Raw genomic sequence first — 15,726 nt, 5'->3', positions numbered from 1 at the left:
CTTCAGACTGTAAACTCTCTCCTCCACCTTCACCCCATTTTTATTTCTATCAATTTATTTGTATTTCATTTCTTCCATTGACCTCACCATTGTTCCTTTCCCCTCCCCCACTTCTACTTGGGAAACCTGTTCCTAGTTGCCCTTTGACACACTGCTCAACTTTGTTCTGATGTGGAGATGCTGGCTTTGGACCAGGGTGAGCACAGTAAGAAGTCTTACAACACCGGGTTAAAGTCCAACAGGTTTGTTTCAATTCACTAGCTTTCGGAGCACTGCTCCTTCCTCAGGTGAATGAACTTTGTTCTGCCATTCACACATTTTTATCTCTTTATGTGCCATTATCAGCAGCCTTCTTAGCCCTAACCATCTCAATTTACATTCCTTTTGTCTTCTGTCCTCGCCATCTTTGTCTATCTCCACCTATCGGTGGCCCCCTATCCAGTCCCACCGTTCCACACCCCCCACTACAGTATAAATCTGACCACATTTCCAGTTCCCTCTAGCTTTGACAAAGAGTCATCCAGACTGGAAACGTTAGCGCCCTTTTCTCTCCACAGATGCTATCAATCCTGCTGAGATTTTCCAGTATTTTCTGTTTTTGTTTCAGATTCCAGCATCCACAGTAATTTGCTTTTAGCCTCCTATCATTGCCAAGGGGAGCGGAGGTGTCTGGCTTCAACTTAACAGAGAGACTCATGCAGAGCTTGCCCTCTCTGAAGCACATAATTCATCTCCTCGTCATGTTGCAGACCAAGACTAACTCCTTTGTGCGGACAGGTCACCAAATCCTCTGCAGCACAGAGATGAATGGTGGATACTCACAATCTCACTGGCACATTGGGGGGGGGGAGAAACCCCACATTGACAGTGTGTGTAGCTCAAGCTAAAAGTATAAGCTACTAATCTAAATTTACTCTAAGGTATCAATTGCTTCGCAAGGAAAATTGATAAAAATAGTAGATAAAAATAACAACTGTTTTGAGTCAAAGTATTGAAAATTATTCGCTTCCCTTGGTAATTTTGTCCTGAACACATCTCAGTCTCTATGGAACCCCGCCTTGCAGACACGAGGGCCGCGATTCTCCGCTCCCCATGCCAGGTGGGGGAGAATCGCGGGAGGGCCGGGCGAATCACGCCACACCGCCCTGGCACCCCCCACGATTCTCCCACCCCCCGCCAAAATGGCGGGTCACGTTTTGCGACACACCGCTCAGAGAATCGGCGCTCGCCGTTTTTCACGGCCACCGGCGATTCTCCGGCCCAGATGGGCCAAGCGGCCTGACGACCCCGACCGGTTCACGCCGGCGGCAACCACACCTGGTCGCTGCTGGCATGAACATCGCGCGACAGGTAAGTGTGGGGCCTGTGGGGGGGGGCGGAGAGAGGATCGAGCACCACGGGCGTGCTCATCAGATGTCTGGCCTGCGATCAGTGCCCACCGATCGTCGGGCCAGCGTCTCTAAGAGACGCACTCTTTTCCCTCTGCCGCCCCGCAAGATCAAGCCGCCATGACTTGCGGGGCAGCGGAGGGGAAGACGGCAACCGCACATGTGCGGGTTGGAGCCGGCCAACCTCCGTATGTGCGGCTGAAGTCACTTAGGCGCCGCCGGCCGCGTCATTCTCGGCGCGCCGCTTTGACGCAAGCGTCAAGGCCCGGCGCCCAAGATTCGTGCACCGCCGCTCCTTACCCCCCCGGGGGGGGGATAGGGGGCGAGGAGCGGCCTCCGGCGCCGGAGTGAAACACTCCGGGTTTCACTCCAGCGTCGGCTGTTTCTCTCCGTTTCAGAGAATCGCGCCCGTGGTTTAAAAAAACCTACTCAACTTAATGAGCCAAATAGGAAAAGTAACTGAAAAATACAGGACTAAGGATCAAACTAGATTTCATAGACTCACAACTACCTTGGTGCCCAACACAAGCAGGTGTCCTACCTCCTCAAAAAACAAAACTGCAAGAAATAAAGAGCAGACTCATGAAAAGTCAGTGACCACTGGACAGCGACTATAGACAAAGGCATGAGCATTGTCACAAATTGAGTTTGAAAGGATGCTTATATTGAGTATTGCACAAATAACCCTAATGAAATACACTAACTGAAGGCAATTGACAGTGCAGTGATCAATATTAATTATATTTATCACCTGGGCAGATTTTAAGTTGCCCGACTTGTTATACCGTGCAATTGTCCTAAGAAACCACAGGCATCTAAATAATTAATCAAAGCAATTTGACTTTGAGAGATAGTCTGTAGAAAAACTCGAAAAGTAGTAGGCAATCCTCTTTTGAATAGTAGAACCCACCCTGACAAGCAGGTGTGAATTACACTAATCACGCCTCATAAGAAATTCTTAACAGGCACAGCAACAGACCCTGCTTCCACAGAAGCTTTACGCCGCAGAAGGAAACCATTCGGTCCACCGTGTCTGCAGCAGCTCGCCAAGCGAGCATAATGACTTAGTGCAATTCCCCTGCCTTTTAGAAATCATCTAATGCATGCCTCGATTGAACCTGGCTCCATCACTCTTCCAGGCAGTGCATTCCAGACCTGAACTGCTCACTGTGTAAAAAAGCTTTTTCATTTTAAAATGTCCAATCAAGCACAACTCTAAATTTATTTCAATGAATATACAACATAACATTATATGGATGGATAATATTCCGGTAGAAACTTGAGATACTACATTAACTAGGTCTTTCAGCGAGTTGAATGGGAATATAATTAGTTAATGCAAAAGTCAGATTGCAGATGCACAAAATGAATCAACTTTCAAATGATTTCTGCGGCAGATGGTGCTGCAGACAAAAAAGAAAGTTTTAAACAAATCCAGGGCAGTGATTGACACAGTAAGATAAAAGCAAAGTACTACGGATGCTAGGTACCTGAAATAAAAGCAGAAAGTGCTGGAAAAACCCAGCGGGTCTGGTAGCATCAGAGAAATGATGTGGAGATGCCAGTTTTGGACTGGGGTGGGCACAGGAAGAAGTCTCACACACCAGGTTATAATCCCACAGGTTTATTTAAAATCACAAGCTTTTGGAGTGCTGCACCGTCATCAGATGAAGTGACTTTACTCACAACAATATTGATGTGGAGATGCTAACGTTGGACTGGGGTGGGCACCGGGATCCAGCCACCTCTTCATTCACCTGAGAAAGGAGCTGCGCTCCGAAAGCTAGTGATTCAAAACAAACCTGTTGGACTTTAACCTGGTGTTGTAAGACTTCTTACTGTGCTCACAATAATATTGTCATTGAGAATTAATTTGCAGGATACCGGCAGCAGTGGGATGAGGCCCTCAAGTAGTTCTTAATTGGCCACTTCAAGGCCTCAATTAATGGTGGGACAGGAATGTCAACCATGGGCTTTCCCACCCAGACCTTAATTCTGGCCGAGGGGGGGAAAGGCAGTGGAATTCTGGTCCAGCAGCACACTGTCTAATTACACGCCCTTCCACCAGTGAGAGCATAAGATCCCAGTCAAAGTCTCTTCCATCGACAATCTAGACTGCAGATTAAGGCAGAATAAAGCACTAATTAATTTACATATGAAAGCACTGGATATATATTGAGCTTCAGGCTGTTAGTTACCAAGCACATTGTCATGTTTAACATACCGTACCTGAAAGGGTGCTTTTCCCCAGTTGGATTAGCCTCAAACTGTCCATCCTCATATTCTCAATGAAACAACTCCCCCCCCCCCCCACCCCTCCCCCACCCCCTACTTCACGAGACAAATTTACAGTTCATGACACATGAAGCATTGCTTATTTTTTAATAGAAAATAAAGTGCTTCAAGAAGCGTGCAGACTAAGGCTCCTGAAAGTGGATCTTACCCCTCAAAAGTGTTAGCACAAAAAACAGGAAAAAAAAGTGATGCAATACCAGCAAAATAATTAGGCTAAGATTTCATAGTAATTAGACTGAGCCACTGGAATGGATGTGTAATTTAACCCTATGGATAAAGGGAGTTTAAAATCCATACAATTCCAAAGCCAGATAATGGCTTTGTAAATAATCACTGGAACCATTAGCAATCTCTGTTTAGTATCACTGAAAATGAGCTTTTGTTTGGACATGATTTTCTGTTATGAGTATCGCTGAGCACAGGATCCATATTAAAAACAAATGCACTTAAATCATTAAGTGGATACCAGGATCCCCGTTGGCACATACATTACATTAGCGCAGAATTAATATTTTCCAAAAAGATCTACCAAATGCCAGATAATACCTCTACTCACTAGTGCAAGTATGCGTTGGCAGACATTAAACTGCAAATAATTGGGCAGCTCAGGTTTTAAACTGTACTCCCAGACAAATTAACCAATCAGCCATCGAGAGTTCTTACCCGGGCCGACAACAGACAGGGCTCAAAGTTTCTGGGCCTGGGCAAAGAAAAGGCAGCTGCACTGTAAAAGGGGCAGGCAGGCTATGAATTTCAGCATGGTACCTTGTTGCTGTAGCAGGCAGGCTAGAAACTGGTGTGGAATCTGGTTCTGTCTCATTTGTTTCATGGTTCCAAATTATGGCAGAAGTGAGGAGAGAAGTGAGGAGAGAATGAAGGAGGGTGGGAGACCAATAGGAACCAACAGGACCACACAAAGCAGACAGGAACAAGAGGGAGCAGCCAGGGAGGAAGCCAAGGAAATACCTGGAGAGCACCCAGGGAAAGACCGCAAAGGGGACCAGAAGGATCCCCCCAACCCACCCCCCCCCCCCCCCCCCCCACACCAACCCACCCGCTTCAACTGAAGGTGTCAAACCACCAGGACGACAGAAGATCTGCTTCTACTTCTATGAAGCAAGCACACCTGTGTACCAGGACAACTTTCTGTAAGTGATGCACATAACCTACTGACAAACAAAAATCTACCCATTTACAAACTTATGTTGTGTTTGTGGGGAATATATTAGTCCTGCAATGTATTAACAAGGTACCATGTTGAGGCCTTGTGGCACAGTGGTAGCGCCTCTACCGCTGAACCAGAAGCTCCAGGTTCAAGTCAAAACCAGGACTTGTTGGCCACGGAAGGAGCATTCAATGCGGTTTAACAGTCTGATAATTAGCTTGGAAATCCTTCCATCACTTGCCCCCCGATTCCCCAAAAAGTGAAAAACATTAGGAGTGCGAATATATGCTAACAACAACAAAGTACCATGCTGAAACTCATAGCATGCCCACTGTGGCAGATGTTCAGAGACACTCGAAATAACAGAGACATCTTCCCGTAAAAATGACTTTATCTTGGGATTTGGGGCATGGTGAGACCATAGCCAAATATCCCAATATTTTGCACATCCAGCTGGAATTCTGTGTGGTTGTTAAACATTTCAAGATTTGCACCTGAAAATATGAACGTACGAGTTAGAAGCCACCTGGCCCTTCAAGCCCGCTCTGCCACCCAATAAGATCATAGCTGATCTCATTGCAACCTCCCACCTATTCTAGATAATCTTTCACCCTTTGAAAACATTGCAAGACTCTGCTTCGACTGCCTTTAAGGACGAGAATTCCAAAGACACCTAATCCTCAGGAGAGAGAAATTCTTCTCAGCTCTGTCTTAAATTGGTGATTTTGCCACAAGAGCATACAACCTTTCCTCATCCACCCTGTCAACACCCCTCAGGATCTTATGTTTCAATCAAGTTGCCTCTTACTCTTCTAAACTCCAGCTGATACAAGCCTAGCCTGTCCAATCTTTCCCCAGAAGGCAACGGGCCCATTCCTGGCATTAGTTTAGTAAAACCTCTCTGACATCAAGGCAGCGTTTGACCGAGTGTGGTATCAAGGAGTCCTAGCAAAACTAGTGTCAATGGAAATCGAGGAAAATCCTTCACTGGTTGTGATGGTTGGAGGTCAATCGTCTCATTTCCAGGACATCGCAGCAGGAGTTCCTCAGGGCAGTATCCTAGGCCAATCATCTTCAGCTACTTCATGGACAACAGTCCATATCCAAGTGCAGTAAGACCTAGACAATATCCAGGCTTGGGCTAACAACTGCAGCTCTTAACCCACCTCCTGACTCCCTAAGCCTGACCACCATCTACAAAGCATAAGTTAAGAGTGCGACAGAATACTCACAACTTGCCTGGTTGAGTCCAGCTCCAACAACACTCAAGACACTATACAGGACAGTCTGCTTGATTGGTACCCCTTTCACAAACATTCACTCACTCCACCACCGATGAACCGTGGCAGCAGTGTGTAGCATCTATCAAATTCACCAGAGGAACTCACCAAGGCCTTAGGCAGTACCTTCCAAGTCCACGACCACTACCATCCAGAAGGACATGGGCAGCAAACACATGGGGACACCACCACCTGGAGGTTCCCTCCAAGCAACTTACCATCTTGACTAACAGCACTCAGGAAGTTCAAGAAGGCAGCTCACCACCATCTTCCCAAGGGCAGCTTGGGATTGGCAATAAACGCTGGCCTCGTCAGCAATGCCCACTTCCCGTAAGTTAATTTTAAAAACTGCTTCCAAGGCATTTACATCCTTTCTTCATTAAAGGAGACCAATACCCAACACAGTACTTCAGACCTGGTTGTTCAGTGTCCTGAAGTATAACCTTCATACCTTTATATTCAATTCACCGCGTAATAAATTATAACATTCTATTAGCTTTCCGAATTACTTGCTGTACCTGCACACTCCTCTTTTGTGATTCATGCACTAGGACACCCTAAACCCTCTGCAATCTCTCACTATTTAGATAATAATCTTTTTTATTCTTCCTGCCAAAATGGACAATTTCACATTTTCCCACATTATGGATGGGAGTTTCTGGCCATTCACACTGATGGGGCACCCCTGGTGCAGGTTCCGCAGTGGCGAGGGGTGCACACCATGGTAAACCCCGTTGACAATGGCGGGAGCAGGCGGTACTGCCGCCAGTCACTGGCGATCCGCCCTCTGCCGCTGACCACGCTGCGGAAGGGGAGGAAAATCCCACCTTATACTGTGCCAGGTCTTTTCTCACTCACTTAACCTATCTGCATCCCCAAGATCAGGCTGACATGAAATAATCCATTGTAATCGTTCTGCAAAGTCCTTGGAGGTAAATGGATGTTTACAGAACCACATGGGAAAAACCATAAAATTAAGAAGAATTGAAAAAACAAAAATTGGCACAGACCAATAGAAAATCCATATGCTTGCATTTATATAACACCTTTCATAATCTCAGGGCATTTCATAGAGAGCTGAATGAATTTGTAATGCGTAGGTTATGTCGGACAAACTTATTTTTTTGAGGCAGTAACTGTAGTAGTGGACAGGGAGGCATTCATGGGTGCCTTTTATATGAATTTCCAGCAGATGTTCGATAAGTTTCCACTTGGGAGACTTAGCTAGGTTTAAAGCTGATGGAATTGAAGGTAAACTACTGGGTCAGTTCGGCAATCTGATATAAAGTAAGGATGGTGGGTGCACATTCAAAATGGAACAAAGACACCACTGGTGTCCCACAAAGACCTGTGCCAGGCTTCAATTATTCACTATATTTCTTTACTGAATAACAAAATAGAAAATCAGAAATGGAAGTTTGGCACAATAATTGGTGACACTAAATAGTGCAGAAAGTAGCATAAAATTACAGAGACATTGACAGGTTAGATGAGCAAGTGCAACAAAACAATTTCAACAGAGGCCCGTCTGAGTTCATCCATGTTGGACTGAAACAGAAAAATCTGAGTATTATTCAAATAGTGAATAACTAGGAACAGTGGAGGTCCAAAAGGATATAGGGGTCCAGGGCCACATATCACTGAAGTGTATTAGTTAGGTACATAAACAATCAAAAGGGCTCGTGGCATGTTAGAATAAAGGCAAAATATTGCAGATGCTGGAAGTCTGAAATCAAAACATTTGTTTCTGAGGAATAGTCAAATTGGACTTAAACCATTGGACTGGGTTTTCTGGCCCCGCCCGCCAGTGGGATCATCCAGACCTGCCAAAGTCATTGGGCGTTTGTCTGGCTCGCTGCATCCGTCACAGCAGTGTCTGCCAACTCGGGATTGGAAAGTCCCAGCCATTAACTCCGGATTCTCTCTCCACAGATGCTGCCAGAGCTGCTGAGATCTTCCAGCAATTTCTGTATATATTGGAGGAATGCTGACCTTTGCAATTAGTAGAGTATAAAAGGGTTATAAAGTGTTTTGCAACAGTTATACAAAGTCCTGGTTAGACTACAGATAGGGTTTTGCGTACAGTCTGGGCACTGTCCCTTAGTGAAATGAAAGTTCCCAAGAACCATAGGCTGTTCTCCCCTTTTGGGTGGAAACTGACTGGTGGTGGTTTAACCTGAGCTAGGCGAGGGCAGAGGTTGAGAAGGCGGGGCCTTCAGGAATAACCTCAGCTGTGTGGGAATCGAACCTGTGCTGTTGACGTCGCTCCACATCATGAACCAGCTGTCCAGCCAACTAAACTAACCAATCCTATGTATGACCCCTGAATAAGGATACACTGGCCTTAGTAGGAGTACAACATAAGATTCACCAAAATATTGCCATTGATCCAAGGGTTAATTATGAGGCAGATTTATATGAACTGGGCTTCTATTACCTGGAATTTAGAAGGTCAGGGGGTGATTTGATTGAAGTTTTTATGATTTTGAAAGGAATGGACATGGTTGAGAGAGAGAAACTGTTTCGGCTGGTGGAGAACCTTAGAAACTGATCGCAATTTTCCCAGTTGGTGCAATAAATGAACTTCCACATGAAACACACCGAGCTGCAGTCCCCAGGTGTCTGATCTGTCCGACCTGGAGCTCAATCGTGCACCATTAACAAAGGGGAGCTTCTCCACCCTGTGCCCTGGCGTGGTGGGGGGACCTGTTGAAATTCTTGACTCTTGAGAAGGTTAAGTTTGAACTGAGGGGAAGGATGGAGGGGTTCTACAATTCATGGGCATTATTCATTATGTACTTTCAAGAACTGGATAACATCGAACATTAGTTGGGGGGGGGGGGGGGGGGGGGGTTGGGTTAGGTGGGAGGGGGATTGTGTGTGTTAATGGTGGGCGCGATTCTCCGCTCCCCACGCCGGGTGGGAGAATCGCGAAGGGCCCCCCGACTAATTTCAGGGCCCCCTGGCGCCCCCCGCGATTCTCCCACCCCCCGCTCGCCGTTTTTCACGGCGACCGGCGATTCTCCGACCCGGATGGGCCGAGCGGCCTGCCGTTCGCGACCGTTTCACGACGGCGGCAACCACACCTGGTCCATGTCTTGCGGGGCGGCTGAGGGGAAAGACGGCCACCGCGCATGTGCGGATTCGAGCTGTCAGCCGTCGTGACGTCAGTCGCGCATGTGCGGGTTGGAGCCGGCCAACCTGCGCATGCGCGGCTGACATCACATAGGCGCCGCCGTCGCGTCACTCTCGGCGTGCCGCCCGGCGGTCGAGAGTTACGGAGCTCCGCTCCTAGCCCCGCCGGGAGGGGAGAATAGGGGGCGAGGAGCGGCCTCCGAGGCCGTCGTGAAACTCGGCCGAGTTCACGACGGCCCTCCCGATTTTTCCCGGGGGCGGAGAATCGCGCCCGGTGACTATGGGTGATTCCTTTTTGTCATTTGTTTATGTTAACATGCAGGCTAATGTTTGGGGTTTGGTGGGAGGATGGGATCGTTGTTATTAATATGGGGATTGACATTATATTCGTTACTGATTATAGTTTGTTGGTGGGTGCAAATTTGGTAGAAAATGTGAAAAAGGAGAATAAAAATATTTTTTTTAAAACAAGGGGGGGGAGCTGCATTTAAATGGCCCCCTGTACTCACTACCATATCAAGTCAGGAGGATGACAACGTGGAGAATTGCTCCTCGCTTCCTGGAGGAAGACCTGAACAGGCTTCTGAACACTTGGGAAGGGAGGAGGGGCAGCCTGTATATTTGAGTAGGAGACTCAAAGTGACGTGACTAATCCCACCTGTGTCGTGGTGGCAGCAACAGTCAGTGCCAGCAGCCTGACAGGAGGACCTGCGTCCAATGGCAAAAGAAAATGAATGACCTCCCACGTGCTGCAAGGGTAAGTTCCCAACTGTCTCTTCCTGGCATCAGTCCCATCTGGCATCCTTGCAATGCACCATCAATCCACTCACTGTCACCTCACAGCCTCCTAACATTAAATCCCCGAGCAGCTTTCTCAGAACCCCCACTATTCCTTTTTGCAACCCCATCCTATCAAGGTGTGGTGCCCACATATGCAACTTGCTGTAGACTCTCGGCCAACCAGGTATCTTTCTCACAATGTCCTCTTCGTGTCCCCACAAGAGAAGAGAGCCCAGGACAAAAGGGAGTGGGAGAAGATGGACAGGGGGAAGCCCAAGTTTACGATTCCTCACCCTCCACTTTATGAAAAGAGCGATGGAAATCGCAGGGAAGGGCCAGGAACTAGCCGTGACTGACGGCATGGTTGGTCTGCTTTAGAGGTGAGGATCCACTGCACCTTCATCCAGATGATCTGTCCAAACTGGATTGTCAGTTACCCAGGTCCATGTCCTTCCCATTTACTGAACCCATGTCCCTTGTCTTGCAGGATAACACTTTTCTTCCCGCAACCCCCCCCCCCCCGACTTTCATGCCCCACCTTCCAAGCTCCCTTCAGGATCGCCCCCCTTCATGCATCCCCTTCAAGTCCATTCATCTCAATGCAACTCTGTCAGCTCTCCCCCCCCCCCCCACTTTCTTGCACCGCCCTCAGCACCCCCTCCATGTGCCCCATTCAGACCCCCATCCCCTCCATGCGCCACCTTTAATGGCCATGCCCACCTCTCAGACCCTTGGCAGTGCCCCTTGGCATGCTGGTACTGTTCCCTGGCACAATGGCCTTGTGCCCTGATACTACTATATGCAGGGGGATAACATCCTGGTTTCTGTTTTTGGAAACCAGTACTGATTCAGGCTACCTTACACTGCGCCTACAGGGCTGGTGAATCCAGGAGAATCTGGCCTCAAACGGGCTGAACATATTTCAATGAGTTTAGAGATTTGTTTAAATATGCAAATCTGCTGCTGCCTCACGGCTCCAAAGTCCCAGGTTCAATCCTGGCTCTGGGTCACCGTCCGTGTGGAGTTTGCACATTCTCCCCATGTTTGCGTGGGTTTCGCCCCCACAATCCAAAGATGTACAGACTAGATGGATTGGCCATGCCAAATTGCCCTTTAATTGGAAAAAATGAATTGGGTATTCTAAATTTATTTTAAAAATTAAATAAAAATATGCAAGTCTGGTTCCCGCTCAGCAAGGGTGTGAAACAGATCATGTCGCGGGCCAGGAGCATTGTGCTCAGTTCGATGTTCGGTGCGAACCCCGTTAAGGGCTCGCCCTCTATTCCCCAGGAGTAACAGGTTATTGGCCATGCAATGGGGTATTATAATCATTATAACCAGACATGATGCCCACGCCGGGGGTTTGAAGGCTATTTGTGCCCCCGGGTGGTAGGGGAAAGGGTGCTGTCCCCCCTGCATCTAGTAGCGCCAGGGCACAAGGCCGTTGTGCAAGGGAACAGTACCAGCATGCCAAGGGGCACTGCCAAGGGTGTGAGAGGTGGGAATGGTCATTAAAGGTGGCGCATGGAGAGGATGGGGGTCTGAATGGGGCACATGAAGGGGGGGACTTGAAAGTGGAGGGGGGGACTGAGGGCGATCATTAAAAAAGGTGTTTCAGTTAAAATTTCAGTGAACTTGCTCGCTGCTCATGTCTGAAACTGTAGGCTGCCTTGGTTGTTAAGGTTGCCGGGGGGGGGGGGGGGGGGGGGGGGGGGGGGGGGGGGGGGAGGACTGGTGCGCGCGAGAGGGCGGGCGAGGGAGGGACATTTGCCTAGAGGGATTGTGTTGTAAATAATTTAAAAATTAGTAGGGGTAAATGTCTGTATGGAAAAACTCTTTCAATAAAAATTATTTAAAAAAAAAAAAAATTTCAGTGAACTCTAACCCCCCCAGCATTCCTGAAGTCGGTGTTAAAACACAGAAAATATCTCTGTGTAAAAGTACATCATGATTTGGAGGCGCTTATTGTATCTGGGCCCAGGAATCTGCCAATGGAGGACAGGTGTAGAGTGCCAGAACTAACCCACTCAGGGCATTTGCTGCTGAAGGCTGCCAAAGTTATTGAGAATAAGGGAATGTCCCTTTGTCTCCCTCTGAAGATCAAGAACATGGGAACACCTACCATAGATGCTAGGTAGGATTCTCCGCCGGCGGGATTCTCCGTCTCTCCAGGTTTCCTGACGGCGTGGGGCTGCCCCACAATGAGAAACCCCATTGACCGGCCGGCGTAACTGAGAATCCTGCTGGTGGGTCGGGGCAGAAATGTGGTGGGTTGGGGTGTTGAATCCAGCCCACTATCTCTCGCCCAGGCCATTTTATTCCATTGGTCTGACGTAGCTTGGATGGCAACATAATTTGGTCCTGACCTAAATTGCAGCTCTTTCACTCACCAGGGTTCACCAGTGGGAATTCCCCAAAACAACTGAGCAATTTTCTGCATCTATACCTCCCTGATGCCTTTCGAGAAACAGTTTCTGAACTCTTCAGCAAGCAAGACTCGCCCCATCAAACTGACAAAACCGCATATTTGCAATACAGTGAGTCCCAGTTCTTCCCTGCACTGGGGTATTATGCAGACTGATATTATAACAATCTAATAGGATACTCCGCTGCAGAAACTCAATGAAATGCATACAAGCAATCAAATGGATTTGAAACCAGTCCTGTTTCTGGCTGCTGCAAATAGTGAGAGTCATGCATCAAGTGTTTTACCTCGGCTTTCGGCAGCTTCCCTCAGGATAGACAGGACGCTCGGCTTCAGATTCTCAGCTAGAAATCTCCCTTCCAGTCCTGGGAAAAGAGACCTAATGAAAAAGTCAAAGCTTAGATTCATGATTAAGCAAAGTGCTCTCATTTGCCTTTTGTAAGCGGTCAACCTCGAAAACCATGCCCTTGTTTCGCAGCCAAACAAACAGTGTATCTCACTGAAATACCGACCTGTTTCATCACCCAATTGTTAGGAACAAAGTTACAATGTCTGAAAACATCCCAGCTTTTATTGTGGGCTCCAAGAATAACCAGGATTTCTCAAGCTTCACTTCTGCTCACCAGTGATGAAACGCTCGCAGCCCGGAGGAAACAACATAACTGAAACACTGGTGTTGTTGCCATTTGCCAGAAGATTGTTATTCAATATTCGCTGAACCTGAAGTAAGGCCAAGCTCTTGTAGCAGTACAAAGAGAAGAAATTATTCCAATGAGACAAGGAACAGATAAAAGGCGACACAATCAGAGAGACTATTGATATTGGCCTTAGTTACCTTAAAAATTGCATTTCAAGGTTGAGATTCTGTTAAAATTTAGCAAAAACTTCTGTTTGTGGCCAAGCAAAGTGAGGTACTTGGAAGAGCTGCACTGACCAAACAGAATCATAGGACACAATACAAACTCACAGGATTGGGTTAACATAGTGGTCATTGTGCTAAGCTGATAGGAGTGCAGTATGTATGTGGGTCCTATCTGAAAAACATTCATCTTCTCTAGTTCAAATAACATTTCTAATCTTCATTGTTTGGAACATTGGTGACATTAAACACCTTTAGCTAATCAGGTTTACAAGCAAACAGCTCCGTGGTGCCAATGGCCCTCTGATACCATACCAGCAATGTGATCATTCTTGATGTTTGAGCATGTGAGTGAATGATTACAGGTCATTCAGCCTTGGCAAAGGTATCACAGGTTTGGCTAACCTCCATACAAGTTTATTTTCAGATAAATAGTGAGCAAAAGCACAATTCATAACAACCCATTGAACAGCCTTCAACACCACTATGCCTTTGTGCCGATCAGCTCTGGCCAGGTATCAAACCTGGGAACCCAGGCCCATAAACTCAGAATCACACATTTATTTTTATTTCAACTTTTGCCATTGTCTGTCTTTCATGTATTGCACAAGAGCAAGTCTTGAAAGGTTATAGCAAACCTTATGCAGGGTAAATTGTTGTGGCTAGTTTGCTAGAGTTCTTCAAAGATGTAACAAGCCAAGTGGATACTGGGCATCCTGTAGATGTAATATACCTGGACTTCCAGAAGGCATTTGATAAGGTGTTGCACAAGAGGTTAGTGCACAACGTAAGATCACATGGGATTAGAGGTATTTTATTAACTTGGTAGAAGACTGGCTAACTGACAGAATGCAGAAAGGTGGGCCAAATGGGTCTTTTTCTGGTTGGCAAGATGTAACTAGTGGAGTGCCACAGGGTTCGGTCCTCAGACCCCAACTATTTACAATATAGATTAATGACTTGGATGTCAGGATTTAAGGTGCTATAGCCAAATTTGCAATGACACTAAAATAGGTGGGATTGTAAATTGCAATGAGGAAATAAGGTTTACAAATGGATATAGATAGGTTAGGTGAGTTGGTCAAAATTTGGCAGAGCGTTTAATTAGGTAAGTGTGAGGTTATCCATTTTGTTTGGAAAAATTAAAAGGCAACTGGTTGTCTAAATGGAGAGAAACTTCAGAGTGCTTCAGTGCAGAGGAATGTCAGAAAACTAGCGTACAGATGCAGCAGGTAATAGGGAAGGCAAATGGAATTTTGGCCTTTATAGCTAAAGGGATAGAGCATAAAAGTAGGGAAGTGATGCTGCAACTGTACAATTGGGCAATACGGTAGCACAGTGGGTAACACTGTTGCTTCACAGCTCCAGGGTCCCAGGTTCGATTCCCGGCTTGGGTCACTCTCTGTGCGGAGTCTGCACATTCTCCCCGTGTCTGCGTGGGTTTCCTCAGGTAGCTCCGGTTTCCTGCCACTCGTCCCGAAAGCCGTGTTGCTCGGCGAATTGGACATTCTGAATTTTCCCTCTGTGTACCCGAACAAGCGCCGGAATGTGGTGACTAGGGGGTTTTCACAGTAACTTCATTGCAGTGTTGATGTAAGCCTACTTGTGACAATAGAGGTTATTATTATTATACAAGGCATTGGGGAGACCGCACCTGGAGAACAGTGGACAGTTTTGATCCCCTTATTTGAGGAGGGATATAGTTGTATTGGAGGCAATTCAGAGAAGGTTCACAAAATTGATTCCAGAGATATGGGGTTTGTCTGATGTCGAGATTGAGCAGTTTAGGCCTATACTCTCTCTCTCTTAGAAGAATAAGAATTCTTACAACACCAGGTTAAAGTCCAACAGGTTTGTTCCTCAGAGGAAGGAGCTGCGCTCCGAAAGCTAGTGATTTGAAACAAATCTGTTGGACTTTAACCTGGCGTTGTAAGACTTCTCGCTGTGCTCACCCCAGTCCAACGTCGGCATCACCACATTATCTCTTTGAAGGATGAGAGGTATGTAAGATGATAAAAGAAAATGTACTGAAAAAGTTGACATGGAGGCGATGCTTCCTCTTGTGGGGCATTATAGAAAGGGAGATTATAGTTTTAGGATAAAGGGAGAGCAGATTAAAACAGAATAGGAGAAATTACTTTTTTCAAAAGGGTCATGAATCTGTAGAATTCACTAACTCTGTGGAATTCAATATCCCAGAGTGCGATGGATGCTGGGACTTTGAGAAAACTTGAGGAGATAGATAGATTTTAAATTAGTAATGGGTTGAGGGGTTATGGAGAACAAGCAGGTTAAGTGGAGTTGAGGCCAAGAAGAGATCAGCCATGATCGTATTGAATGGCGGACCAGGCTAGGAGGGGCTGAATTGTCTACTCCTGCCCCTAGTTCTTACATTCATC

At 46.8% G+C, this 15,726-nt stretch overlaps 1 protein-coding gene across 1 annotated transcript in view; it reads right to left on the bottom strand.

Moving 5' to 3' along the window:
- The window catches only part of sacs (sacsin molecular chaperone), a 147,323-nt gene that overhangs the window by 38,477 nt on the left and 93,120 nt on the right, over positions 1-15,726 (bottom strand). The window contains exon 9 of the mRNA XM_038817630.1: positions 12,756-12,847. Coding sequence (XP_038673558.1) covers positions 12,756-12,847 — 92 coding nt within the window. The remainder of the gene's footprint in view (positions 1-12,755; positions 12,848-15,726) is intronic.

Source organism: Scyliorhinus canicula, chromosome 14 (genome assembly GCF_902713615.1).
Source record: "Scyliorhinus canicula chromosome 14, sScyCan1.1, whole genome shotgun sequence".
Lineage (NCBI taxonomy): Eukaryota > Metazoa > Chordata > Chondrichthyes > Carcharhiniformes > Scyliorhinidae > Scyliorhinus > Scyliorhinus canicula.
Note: the sequence above shows the minus strand (reverse complement) of the source record. Positions and strands in the feature narration are given on the sequence as shown.